Source organism: Amblyomma americanum, chromosome 9 (assembly GCF_052857255.1).
Source record: "Amblyomma americanum isolate KBUSLIRL-KWMA chromosome 9, ASM5285725v1, whole genome shotgun sequence".
NCBI lineage: Eukaryota > Metazoa > Arthropoda > Arachnida > Ixodida > Ixodidae > Amblyomma > Amblyomma americanum.
Window position 1 is genome coordinate 34,918,345 of NC_135505.1, and position 13,808 is coordinate 34,932,152.

A 13,808-nucleotide genomic window follows, 5' to 3' on the forward strand; every position below is an offset into this window, starting at 1 on the left:
CGAATAGTGAGACTCAAATTGAATTCGACTTCATACTATGCCTGGCATCGTTCACGATGTGGACGCCCTCGGAAATGTGCGCTGTAGCTCCACAGAATGGTAAGGTCTCGAATTAGCTCAGACTTGAGGAGGGAAGGGAAGAAGCTAGTGAAGTAGTCTATTAACGGGTTAGCCATAAGAGGGAAAATGCAGGAATTCAGGATATCGCTGAGGAACTGATATTCAGCCTTAACTAAGGAAGACAATCTTAATGTTCATACAATGAGCGATAATCTGCCAGCTATCGTTACAAAGTGCCCAGTAGAAGTAGGCGGTAGGACGGTTCGACAGGGTACCGGCAAGCTATCTCACGAGACAATAGATCTGATTAAGAAACGCCAAAGCATGAAAGCGTCTAACCCTACAGACGGGATAGAACTAGCAGAGCTATCGAAGTTAATAAATACGCGCAAAAGGGGGGGGGGAGTAGCCGACATTAGGAAGCTCATTATGGAGAGGATCAAGCATGCCCAAAAGAACGAAAGTAGCCTGCAAGCGGTGAAGCCATTGGCAAAATCAGATGTATGCGTTAAGAGACAAGGAGGGCAATGTCATTAGCAATATGGATAAGATAGTTAAAGTAACCGAAGAGTTCTACACAAATCTATACAGTAGTAAATGTAATCAGAGCATTAATGAGAGAGACAGTAGCACACAGCAATGCATCATCCCGCTAGTAACGAAAGAGGAAGTAAAGAAAACCTTAGGAGCAATGCAAAGGGGAAAAGGAGCTAGTGAGGATCAGGTAACAACAGATCTGTTGAAGGATGGAGGGGAAATTGCACTAGGAAAACTAGCCACCCTGTATGCGCAATGCCTTATGACCTCGGCTGTACCAGAAGCTTGGAAGAACGCAAAAGTTATCTTAATTCATAAGAAAGGAGACACCAAGGACTTGAAAAATTACAGACCGATAAGCACATTGTCCGTTGCCTACAAGGTATTCACTAAGGTAATCGCTAATAGAGTCAGGAAAAGCATAGACGTTAATCAACCAAGATCAGACAAGCTTTTGTAAAGGATATTCAACAATAGATATTCACACTATCAATCAGGTTAGAGAAATGCGCAGAATATAACCAACCCCTATATACAGCCATCACTGATTACGAGAAAGCATTAGACTCAGTGGAAACCTCAGCTGTTATACAGGCATTGCGGAACCAGGCTGTAGAAGAGTCTTATGTGAAAATACTGGAAGATATCTACCGCAAGTGCAAAGCTACCATAGTCCTCCATAAAGTCAGCAATAAAATTCCAATAAGAAAGGGCATCAGGCAAGGAGATACGATCACGCCAGTGCTATTCACCGCCTGTTTACAGGAGGTATTCTGGGGCCTGATTTGGGAATACTTGGGGATAAGAGTTAATGGAGAATACCTAAATAATCTGCGATTCGCTGGTGACATTGCTTTGCTGAGTCGCTCACGAGATGAATTGTAAAGCATGATCGATGATTTAGGCAAGCAGAGCAAAACAGTGGTTCTAAAAATTAATGTGCAGAAAACCAAAGAATGTTCAACAGCCTAGCAAGGTAACAACAGTTAACAGTAGTGCTGGAAGTGGTAAAGAAATACGTCTACTTAGGGCAGGTATTGACAGCTGATCCGGATCATGAGAGGGAAGTAACTAGAATGATAAGAATGGGGTGGAGCGCATAAGGCAGGTTCTCCCAGATCATGAACAGCAGTTTACCAATATCCCTCAAGAGAAACGTGTACAACAGCGGTATCTTGCCGGTACTCACCTGTGGGGCAGAAAGTGGAGGGTAACGAAAAAGGTTCCGCTTAAGTTGATAATGCTGCGAGCCATGGAAAGAAAAATGCTAGGTGTAACGTTAAAGGGGTTCTGAAACGCCTTCTGAGTAGAGCACATTAACTCACTTAATCACTGCACTGTGTTGCCATGAAAACCAGAGCCAAATAATACTCTTCTACACGCAGCAGACAACCCGCAATCACGCGTCAAAGTTGGCGAGCCCTTCCCGGCGACTTTTTCATGCTCGCGCCCTCCTCCGTCCCCCGCATCTGCGTAGACAAGGTGAGAGGTGGCAATTGGTTAGATTCTTTCAGACGTCAGGCGGCTACCGTGGCCGCGGCCAATAAGCCGCTTAGCTACGGTGGATCAGGAAGCTCCGCTCCCAGAGGGGGGTCGGCGAAGGAGCACCTACCTTCCAGCGTGCAAAAAGTGACGAGAGGAGAGGGAACGGCACGAAGATGCTGAAATTCAAATTTTAACTACAGATAACTCACCTTCTAAAAAGCGCATTTAAAAAATCCTTACTGGACACCATTCGTGAAGCGGCGTTCTTCTATATCCCAGGCATGCCGCAACTTTTTTAGAGCCCCCTTCACAGCCCCTTTAAGAGACCGGAAGCGGGCAGAATGTGTGAGGGAACAAACACGGGGTAATGACATCCTAGTCGAACTCAAGAGGAAGAAATGGGCTTGAGCATGGCATGTGATGTGAAGGCAAGACAACCGCTGGTCCTTAAGGGTAATGGAGTGGATTCGAAGAAAAGGCAAGCGTAGCAGGGGGCAGCAGAAGGTTAGGGGGGCGGTGGATCTCATACGGTTCATTCGCCGTTTCGTCACTTGGGTTTCTCTTACCGTGTCGACCGAGTGGTGCTCCATCTTCAGGAAGTTGCATCCGTTCGCCGTTTTGTGATTGCGTCCGCCGATTCCACCGCTTTGAACGAGAAGTGCCTTGTCTTTGCGTGTGTTTGACGAGCGGTGTGGTGCACACTGACTTTGTGGACAACATGGCCCCACCGGTGCCGTCGGGTCCGTCAGCGTGGGAAGTATTCAACTAAACACCGTGACCTTGCTGTCTGGCGTGTACAGTGAAAGCACAACTTTGGCGCAAATACAGGCACAAATAGTCGCCAGCATGAGAAATTTGCTGCAAGGTAAAATCAGTGACATTTTTAAGCCGATTTCCTCTCGATAAAGTGATTTTTTTGTACTTCACAAATTTTTTAGACTGCTTAATTATTCGGACCATTTTTCGGGACCCTTCGAGTCCGAAAAATCGGTCGGCAACTATACAAGGGTTTCGGAATAACCAGGACATGCTCAACCTTCAAAAAGTAGAAACTAAGAGAGAGAGAGGGGGAGGCTAATAATTATCTTTCTGCTATCACTCAACCACCGAGGCGTTCAAACTGGGGCTGGCAAGTGCAAGTGATCACACTCTGTTGGTTTTAGACTGACTTGTGCATGAACGAAAGGTGATGAAGACGGCAACGACAGCACAGCACAGGAGGCACATACGCAATGTTTAGGAGTAGGAGGAGGAAAAACTATTTGAGGCCAGCACTAAGGCCCAGTGAAGAGCGCTTGCTCTGCCAAGGCCCGCTGATGACCTGCCATGACCGTGTGAAGCCAAGCGCTCCAGGGTGGAGGGGGAGGATCAGGGAAACTAGAGCGGGTGCATGTGAAACTGCCAACATCTTGCGCTCTGCCAGACTAAGGGCACGTCTAAGTACGACAACTTCAAAATTCTTTTTACGACGCAAATTTGGTCAGCAATAAGATCGCAATGGCATTTCCAGTCTTCTTTCTCTCGTTTAAATTTTGAAAACACCGCAATACTTGTAACACGGTGCTGGCGAGGAAGCTGCATGCATGAATGAGCCCAGCGTTGCCAGCACAACAATCAGAAAGGAAGCTTCGCTAGTTTTTTCAATATAAAAAATGTGCTGGAGAGCACCCATTTGTGCACTGTAATCGAAATACCAGTAGTGCAAGAACATTTGTAAATTTGTAAACATTTGTAAGAACATTTGTAACCGCTAACAACTCAACTGCTTTTATCCCGTCCATGCTTCTCTTGCCTCCTCTCGAAAAGCCCAAATGTAGAATTTTGATGCTTTTGGCTTTTGCAGCACTTTCAGGCTTTCATGCATTTACAAAAGAATCAGCTTCAGGTTTCTGTTCCAGAAGTGAAGCTGCAGCTTTCCAGTATTCACAGTCTTGGAGCCCAACTGTTGATTAGAGCTTGGAATAATAAGCTTCACACGGCTCAGGCTGAGAAATATTGATAGTTAAGGCTACGAGTGAATACATAGTAGCAAAGTCTCCGGATCAGTCAACTAGGTTGGGTATCGGAGCAGTGTATGCAGTAAAAAACGCAACATCTTTATTGGTTTCAAAGCAGCCAAAGCTGAAAGGAATTACAAGCATGAGGTAATATCAATGGCTCTCAATGGCTGCTTAAGCGACTAAGGATTTTCAGTTGCTGGTTATCAAAGCACCCACACGCTACTAACGAATGTATTTTAAATGAGAGGTTAACACACTAACATCATGAGTAACACACTAGCACACTAACATGACTAACAGAATAGGAAATGGCTGTTGAATAAGTAACTATAGCAATGTTGCTCAAAACAACTGTAAATGGAATAAATCCACACTGATCATCATTTTGAAAAGCCGAAAACCGGGGGAAGAGCATGACCTGCATTTCGAGGACTACTCTGCTCATAACAGAACTAAACAATGGTGTTGAAAAATATTGTAACGGTGCTCACACAAACACGGGTAAATCAGAGGTAGTGTACTACAGTGCCACAATGCACCGTATGTTTAAATAAATACCCGCAAACTTCAGAAAATGGCAGGGTCAGTGGAAATCAAACAGCCCGCACAGTGCCAAATTTTCTAGTTTACAGCGTCTACACAACAGAAGGCCAGTGGCAAAAAAAACTATAATTGGTACGCTGGTCTCGGTGTAATTGGTCGCTTAATAAAGAAAATACATATGCTGGCAACAGTGAAAATCACCCGCACCGTATAAAGCACCATAAGTAAAACTGGTGGGTAGAAAATGGAAGTGTCCTGAAACAGTAAATGCAGGGTTCCACTGTCACAAATTGTGACATATTTAGCAATGCTCAGAAAAAACAATCACTTATGGAGTCCTTTCGCCAAAAATATCGGCAATAACTGACGTCACAGCTAATTGTAGGCATGCGCACCCAGCGCTGTTGCACCTCCTAGACTTACACAAATGCCTTGTAAGCGCTCACAATAGGAGGATGGTCACAAACGAAACACAAAGGTCACAAGTACAATGGCACCAATCACAAAGTGGCCCTCATAAACCGGGCAGTAAAAAAGTAAATTCAACTTTAGAAGTCCCTTCTTGACTTAGGTCCGTGGAAGTGATCCGTGAGATTGGCCACATGACGGGAACTTTGAAGAGCTGCTAAGGTGCTGCGGTGGAATTTTTCCGGATATCGGGCCAGGTGAACTCAGTGACGAGGCGATGTTGTGGGCTGCACTTGAATGCTCGACGGAAACGCTCTAACGCTGGAAGAGCGACGTTGCAGATGGCAACCTGGGAGGAGGACAAGTGAAAGAAAATCACTTGTGTTGATCATGCAAATCTCCTCTAACCAAATATATCTTTCTGAACAACAATTGCACCCAAGGAGTCGACAAATGCAGTGACTAAGGCTTGTAGCTGCCAATTTTCTTAGCGCCATAAGGCAGCTGTCCACACTAATTAACCACAGCCTTTCACGCTTCACATACTGCGGGACAGCGCAATGACTGAAATGTTGTAACCTGCTTCATGAATGATTGCCTTCGGACAGTATTACTGGAATGTAGCCGCGATTTCCGACATTTGAGATCAAATGGCAGACGTCCTCCTCTGCCTTTCCAACCGAGTGCTGTACAATATGAATTTTCATATTTTATACCTAGCATCTATGTTAAAACAGAATTGCAATGGACTGAGAAAGTTTTTACAGGTTAGCAAAAAGGAACCCAAAGCAGTCTAGAGCAGTCTTTTGTCATTAAGTGAAACTGTTTCTTGGCAATTTGCTGACAACACACGCCACCGGGACCAGATGATAAAGTTTCTCCTCGGTTGCAAACTTACAAAATGCCAACTTGACGGCGATAATTTTGTCCTTTATTTTGCCGATTTTATTCGTACGCTTAATATTGAAGAAATACGCACCACCCTAAAATAAGCCGAAGGGCAGAAAAGCGGTGAAAAATAGTGCTAAAAAATGCAATTACCTAAATAAAAAAAAAATACTGGCTTCTTGTTTTACCTTGCCAACATCCCATGAAGTGCATGCTCTGCAGTGCATATACTAGAGCCGCAGTGACCGAACTCACACTCCAGGACTATGCAAAGTTCATTAATGCTTCTAGTTGGTGCACATGTGAAATGAACACTTCAGCACGTCTACATACGTAGTCATTGTCCTCCCCTTCCCTCCTCCAAAAGTCAAACATCACCTTTCTTTAAATTGTACGCGGATCGCTTCCAACATATCTAATCGAACACTGATAATTATGTGCATCCTAAGCTCTGTACCGCCATATTGCAGCTGCCAAAGGAAATTGTTAAATTTGGATTTCTGTCTGGTGCGGCGTTTGCGTGCTAGCCATAAACACACCTGATGAATTCGTAGTCACGGCAGCAGCGTTTACTGTGGCAAAATGAAAAAGACGCCTGTGTGCTCTGCAATGTCAGTGCAAGTTAAAAGACCTGAAGTGGTCAAGATTATTAGATGCCCTTGAATACAGCAAACCTTTCTATTTTCACTGCCTGCTTCCGTCATTGCTCGGTTGCTGAGCCAAAGGGCATTGGGAAAATCCTAGTTGCGTTTAGACTAGGGGTAAAGCGCGAAGCATCCTCGAGGTGTGCATAGTGCGCATTAGAGAACGCAAGATCGTCGAAATTATTCTGCTGCCCTCCACTGCGACACCGCTTTCCATTTATTTCACCATAAAGTAGGGCAGCACTCATCGTGGCGATGAGGCTGCACACTCGCTCTCCACGAGATATTCCTGGGTCTGAATCCAGGCCGTGGCGTTTTCTGTTTGTGTGACGCAGACGAACCACACACACATCGCTGAGGTCGCTCACAGCGGGCAGCAGTAATTCTAATAATAATAATTGGTTTTTGGGGAAAGGAAATGGCGCAGTATCTGTCTCATATATCTTTGGACGGTTCAGTGAAAGAAAGGAAGAATAGGTGCCGTAGTGAATTCTATCTCAATGAAAGACAAAGGACAATCAGAAGAAGCGCTGCAGTCCACGTCATCCTTCTTGTACTTTGTCTTTTCACGCTGGTTCAGCAAAGAAGAAAAAATAACATTTATGATCAGTGGCAAGTGTGGCGGGCTGCGGCAGAACATTTTATTAGATAGGCAGCATGATATGTGCACGCCTTTTATATAATATGGAGTGTTAGGGTGGAATTACACTCGAGCAGCATCAAAAGGAGGAGGTAAGAACCAGCAGCGCTTCTGCGAAATTCATTTACAATGGACACAAAGGGCATGTACACAAGTACAGGGCCAGGTCATAAGGAATAATTACTGCGCAGAACCTACTTTATAGTTACAAAGAGTGCCTGAGTCTTGTTTTGGAGGTGGAACGATGGCTGCCTCACAGCCGGTGTGATTTAGTTGACAAATGATTTCCAAAACACATCAGCAGAGTCACGTGATTAACAAAAGCGGGCTCCTCGGCACTATCATCATCAGCAGTGCTGCGCTGCCTCGGCTCGTGATATGCGCTCGCGTTAGCTATGTGGGGCCACGTGCAGCGTAGAATAAAAGATAGTTGATTCCTGGTTCCCAGCCTGTTCACTTCGTCCACGTCCCGCTCCGTTACTTTGAAGTTTGAAGTTTATTTGAAGTTTATTTGACATCGGTTTGTCAGAGGTGACGGGACAAAAGGCAATCCATTTTTTGCCTGACGTGGCCCGTCACCCGTTTATGAATACGGGGGACTAACCCCCGTATTCATAAACTGGCCTTAGCTTTACCTTACTTTAACTCGAAGGGGACTTTCAGAAAGGTTACTGAAAAGGAAAGGCAAGGGAAAGGCCAAGCTGTGTTTCAGAAATCCACCTTTCGGCAGCCTTACGGAAAGTGCCCTTACCCACAGAAATAAGAGGTATGGTAACGAGGCTAAAGAAATATTAATGCTTGCCGCAACTGTGGATGTACTGATAACTTGTTTTGTATAGTATAGAAAGCAGTTAAACGTATACTGGAGCTGTCATAATCATTCAGTAGACGAAATTAACTAGCCTGACTCAAATTTTTGCGCATGTTTCCTCTTGGTCTAGCCACAATGATAGGCAGCCGTCGCTGCAAGGAGCTTTGTTGAGTCAACGTCGGTGCTTGTTTAATTTAGTGTGCCTCGATCGTGGTGTGTTGTGCTTTTGCACGTTTTTTTGTTGTTTAGCGCTCAACGCCAAAAAGTTACCTTTTCTGAGGATTGTTGACCAATACGGATATGCTGGTAGAAGTGACAACTGCGATACAAGAAAATTTCATCCCATAGCCGCTTTGCTCCTGCTGCCTTGTGCAACTTGGCCTTGCCTTAATTCTGCAATATTCACTGCAGAAGGCGTCGCGGAAATTGGGCATATCTTTATTTTATTATGGGATGGGTTCACAGAGTAGTATTTTTATTATAGCCCTGGTCAGTTTCGAAGTGCCCTCAGCTGCGGCATCAATGCGAAACCAGCTAGACTTAGTGACGACCAGGGCAGCCAGGGAGCAGCGTAGTCCGTTGCTCCCGCAGACAGCAGCGATGCCAAAAGCTGGGCTCTTGCGCAGAAACGCTGTCATTGCTCGAATATAGGAGACAGACTTTCTGATAGCATGGCTGTTTTGCTTTTTCTGGTGTGAACGTGAAGTAGACCAAGCCAGCAGGCCAGCCGGCCAACCTGAATCCCGTGCTCTGGCGTCATAAAAATGTGCTGGAGATTGTTCTTGACGTAAATAATAAAACCTGGGATACAAAAATGTGAAAAATATACCATTTTTGTGGAGTACTGGCCAATACTGAGTTGCTGGTAAAAGTTACAACTGTGATATGCGCCAATTTCTTGCAAGAACCGCCTCGCAGCTTCTGCCGGCCCGTCGTTGCGGTACGGCTCGTCTGGCATCCACCAGCTGCGGGGCCCAAGGCGTCGCACAAATCGGCCATATTTTTAGTTTATTTTGAGGTGATGCTGTTAATAGCAAAGTGATATCAACAGTGCGCCATTTAATATAGCGCAAGCGACTTCCGAAGCGCTGTCTGCTGCTGCGTCGATAAGAAACAGGCTATAGGCCTAGCGACGGCCAGGGCAGCCGGACGCAGTTCGTCGCACGGCGCGCCTGTGGGCGGAGCTGTAGCCGAAAGCTTACTACTTGCTCAGGCATGCTTTGTCGCTGCTCGAGAATAGCAGGCGGTCTTTCTGATAACATCGCTCTTTTGTATTTTCTGGTGGGAACTTCAAAGAGTGACACCGGCTGTGGGCAGACCTTGAGTCAAGCTGCGCATCGATGCTTGCCGCTCGGTGTGTCCCTGCTTGCCGCTCGGTGTGTCCCTGCTTGCAGTGGGGCGGCGGTTCGCAAGCGGTGACCAGTGCGGTGCGCCAATGAAGTTTTCGCACATGAATCTCCTGCTTTAGTTTGTGCATACCTTCGGCTTAAAGGGACTACGCAATGAATAAAAAGTCGCTTGTAAATGTTTTCAATGCTTAGAAATGATGCTAAGAAGCATGCACACCAAGTATGAGTCTTCGGAACTGAGCCGGCAATTTATTATGAATTTTTAAAAACCATGTTTTTTAAAATTCGCGGGCCGATTGCTGTGCTTGTAGTGACCGATGCTGAAACTAAAATCGTGAAAAAAGACGTCACTATACCCATGACGTCACCAGGCCATCACACACTGTCATTCGCTGGAGCCACGGCAGCCAAGACGTCACGGGCACACTTCCGGTAGCCGTGAAAATGGTCTGCTCGTGCCGCCATGCGACCCTCTCAGGCAAGCGTGAGCCAAGGCAATGCCTTTGCGCCTATGGTTTCGATTTTCATCTGCCGCCTCCTTCTGTCGGGAGTTCCAGAGCCACTCACAGTGGCTCGCAGAGTCGCTACTGTCGTCGCTGGCGTTCAGCCGGTATGGCGTGAATGCATAGGGCTCGATGCCCATCGCGGCCATAAGAGCGAGCAGTCGCACCTCGAGGTCCGGGTTCATTACTCCTAACTACAACAGACGACAAGCAAAGAAACCTGACGCGCGCCGCAATCACGCTGCCGACACTGCTGCTGGGGTGCTATGAGCAACAACCGGAAGATGCAAAAGGAACGTCAGCAGATAACGTATTCATGGGCGAGGCCTAGTCCCAGAGCTGTTTTCTTTATTTTTTCTGGTGCCCCGCGTGTTCGAGTTAAGGGGGAAGAGGAGGAGTGCAATTTTTAATTGTCTATATCTTCGTTGTTATTGATGCTAGCTTAAAAATTCATGCATTGGGGTGATGAGTAATGAAATGCCTATCTTTCGTCTGCTTTAAGTAATCTCAATTAATTTATTGCATAGTCCCTTTAAGGAAACTTGGCCAGTGCCGGAAACAATGTTGCTGCAATGACGGTGGATAAAGGCGATACCACTGACAAGGATACGTCGACAGGGTAGCCGGTGACAACTTGGAAGGTTTCCACACTGTAAAAGTGAAGGGCGATAAGCAGTGGCAGCAGCGGCGGCAGGGGGAACCTCGTCCGTTAGGGCAGCGGCGCAGCGGCAGCATGCAGACAAGAGTTCTAGCACGGCAGGCTTCGAAAAGTGGTCCCTCGCGAGAAGCTCGTCTTCGAACAGCTCCATCGGTTACAGGCGATCCCTCAGCACTCACCATGCCGGCTTTGCACGATGGGGCAACTGATCGATTTCTTCCATTAACTTGAAGCTACTGATTATCGAACAGGCATGGAATCATTTCAAACAGATATAAGTGGAATGTTTGACTTGTTCTCGCAAAATTTCATTTTTTTTAAACATTAACAAAACAAAACTGATATGCTTTAAAAACCCCCATAAAATTGTTATTTTAAACCAACCACTGTATCTTCACGCATCCCATTGTTACCAGTGTAATTGTAAAGCTATGCAAATGGAGAGAACAGTTCTCTATCTGGGCATCCACTTTGACCAACTCCTCACATGGAGGGACCACACCATCTACCTCTCTAGAAAGATAAGGGCCATTGCGGCTATGATGTATCACCTTCGTGGCAAATCTCCGCTTCATCTTAGACGATTGATCTATACAGCATTAGTAGAAGCTGTTTTAAAGTACAGCATTACTGTATATGGTAACTGCTCTGAATACAAAAAAGAAGCATTAAATGTTCTTCTAAAAAGAATAGTGAACACTATATTGCCGCATGCAAGAAGACGCCAAAGATGAAGACTTGGTCTACGAGCGGGGAGGCAAGAAGAAGAAGAAGCTGAAGTGCGCAGGGGCTTTTTTTGGTTAACCAGCAAACCGTTTTACCTTCAGCTCTCCTCGGGGTTCTACCTAGTCTTGACATTGGTGGAGGTGCTGGGTATGCACAGGACTCCTTCCAGCAGTCCACAGTGAGTCCCGGACATCGACACACCTGTCCATCGCGCTAGCCGCCGACGTCTAGGCCTTTCCCCGGAGTACAACCATCTACCGGGCGACTCTTCCAACGTCAAAGTTCGCCGGGTCTTCCAAGCCATGGCACCTCCCACCCCTACGTCGGTGACTCTTCGCAACACCAAGGTACCGGAGTGCTTCCGCGGGAACACGTTTGAAGATGTGGAAGACTGGCTCGACCAGTTTGAACGAGTGGCCAAGTTCAACCAGTGGAGCACGGACCAGAAGCTTTGCAATGTTTATTTTGCACTTCAGGATACTGCTAGAACTTGGTATGAAAACCACAAGGCCAGCTTGCCAACATGGAATGACTTCCGCCGCCAGCTGGTGGACACTTTTGCCACTACTGATCGACGAGAGAATGCGCTGCGCCTGCTTGAAGTGCGCGTCCAGAAGCCAAATGAAAGTGTAGCTATGTTTGAGGAAGACATGGCTCGACTTTTTTGCCGTGCCGACCCAGATATGACTGAGCAAAGGAAGCTACGACATCTCATGCATGGCGTCAAGGAGCAGGTGTTTGCCAGCTTGGTGCGCAACCCACCTCAAACCGTCAGTGAGTTCGTCAAGGACGCTACAGCTATAGAGCGAGCCCTCCAAGAACGGTGCCGCCAGTACGACCGACCCTTCACCGGTGTTCCACCGACTGCGGCGGCACTCACTGACACCGATGGGAACACTCTTCAAGACCTCATTCGAGAAATTGTCCTTGAGGAGCTGCAGCGAATTACTGCTACGAGCGTTCAGTCACCAGAGGCAGTCGCAGCAGCCGTTAGGAAAGAGCTCCGGCATGCTCTGTCACCGTCTGCACCATACCACGAGTCTCATCCAGTTGACAGCGCGGCAGCCGTTTGCGAACCATACCACGTGCCCCAACCCAACAGCAACACGGCCGTCAACACGGCGCCTTACTATGAGCCGGAGCCGCAACCCGCGAGCTATGCGGAAGTCCTTCGTCGTCCGCCACCAGACCACGCCCCACCGAGCTCAGCGAGCCGTCAGCAAACGCAGTTCTTCCAGGAGCCTCTGTGGGCACGTCCCGGCCGCCCTCAGCTGCGCCGAACTGACCTGTGGCGCTCTTCTGACAGCCGACCACTCTGCTTCTTCTGCGGACAACCTGGCAATGTTCAGTTCAGTTCAGTTTATTTCCTTAAAGACCCCAATTCAGGGGTATTACATAAGGGGTGGGGCTACGGATATAACATGAGGTTCTAGTCTAACATCATCTGCGTTATCTCCTGGTGGAATCTTGATGGACAGGTAATGGCGGCGACTTGGTGGGGAAGGCCAATGTGTATCGGTACTGCCGCTACCGCCAAGAAGGGCAGGCCTTTCCGCCTGGTTCTGCTCAATGCCATTTCGACGCTGGCCGTGCCCAACTCGAGGACCCGCCGCTCAGCAGGGAAGCCGACTCACCGGGCTTCCGCCGCCGCTCCCCATCTCCATGGCGTTATTCTTCACCGACGCGTCGTAGCGATGCTGACGTTAGCAGACGGCGGACCCCGAGCCCTCGCCGGAGAAACTAACCGCCGCAACCTCGCGAGGTTGCGGTTGGCAACTGCCAACCGCAACCCATGATTGTGACGCCTCTGTTCACATTGACGCTGCAGCACTACCACCGAAAATGCCGCCTACATTAGCGCCGAACATGCCGAACCAGATAAGCAACCCCGACAACAAAAATGACAGCGCCGACCTTACCGCACTTCCGCCGCAAATGCCGAGAGAGACGAGCAACCCAGACGACGTTGTTAGCGCTGACCTCGCCGTTTGCATTGATGGGCTGGAGGTACATGCTCTGGTGGATACCGGGGAGGATTTTTCAATCATTAGTCAAAAACTGGCTGACAAGCTGCGCAAAGTAAAAACCGAATGGACTGGGCCAGTAATAAGAAGTGCTGGGGGTCAGCTACTGGCACCAACTGGGAAGTGCACTGCCCGCATAGGAATTGAAAACTCAGTGTTCGTTGGCAGCTTCGTTATCCTCTCAGACTGTTGCAAAGACCTCATCTTGGGTGTAGACTTTCTGCGCCTTCATGAGGCTGTGATCAGCTTTCGGGACAACGTCGTTGCCTTCACCAAAAATCATGGAGACCTTGGTTATGCGCAAGTACCACTGATGCCCTTACGAGTTGCCAATGAGGGGTGACATTACCTCCGCGATCGTGCTCTCTTGTTGAAGTGAAATGCCACGTGGCGCATACCAGTGATGGTGCCGCCGAACGGGCCGTCACCCTGATACACAGCCGAGGTGTTTCTATAGCTCGAGGACTAGTCAGTTTGGCCAATGGGCACGCCGAAGTGCTGCTGCTTACGGCAGCTTACGATTTTGCATTGA

The 13,808-nt window shown here is 47.7% G+C and overlaps 1 protein-coding gene across 1 annotated transcript in view; it reads right to left on the bottom strand.

Moving 5' to 3' along the window:
* Positions 1–4,157: 4,157 nt before the first annotated feature.
* LOC144103229 (parafibromin-like) overlaps positions 4,158–13,808 on the bottom strand; it is a 136,705-nt gene continuing 127,054 nt past the window's right edge. Inside the window, exon 15 of the mRNA XM_077636006.1 lies at positions 4,158–5,382. Coding sequence (XP_077492132.1) covers positions 5,349–5,382 — 34 coding nt within the window. The 3' untranslated portion in view covers positions 4,158–5,348. The remainder of the gene's footprint in view (positions 5,383–13,808) is intronic.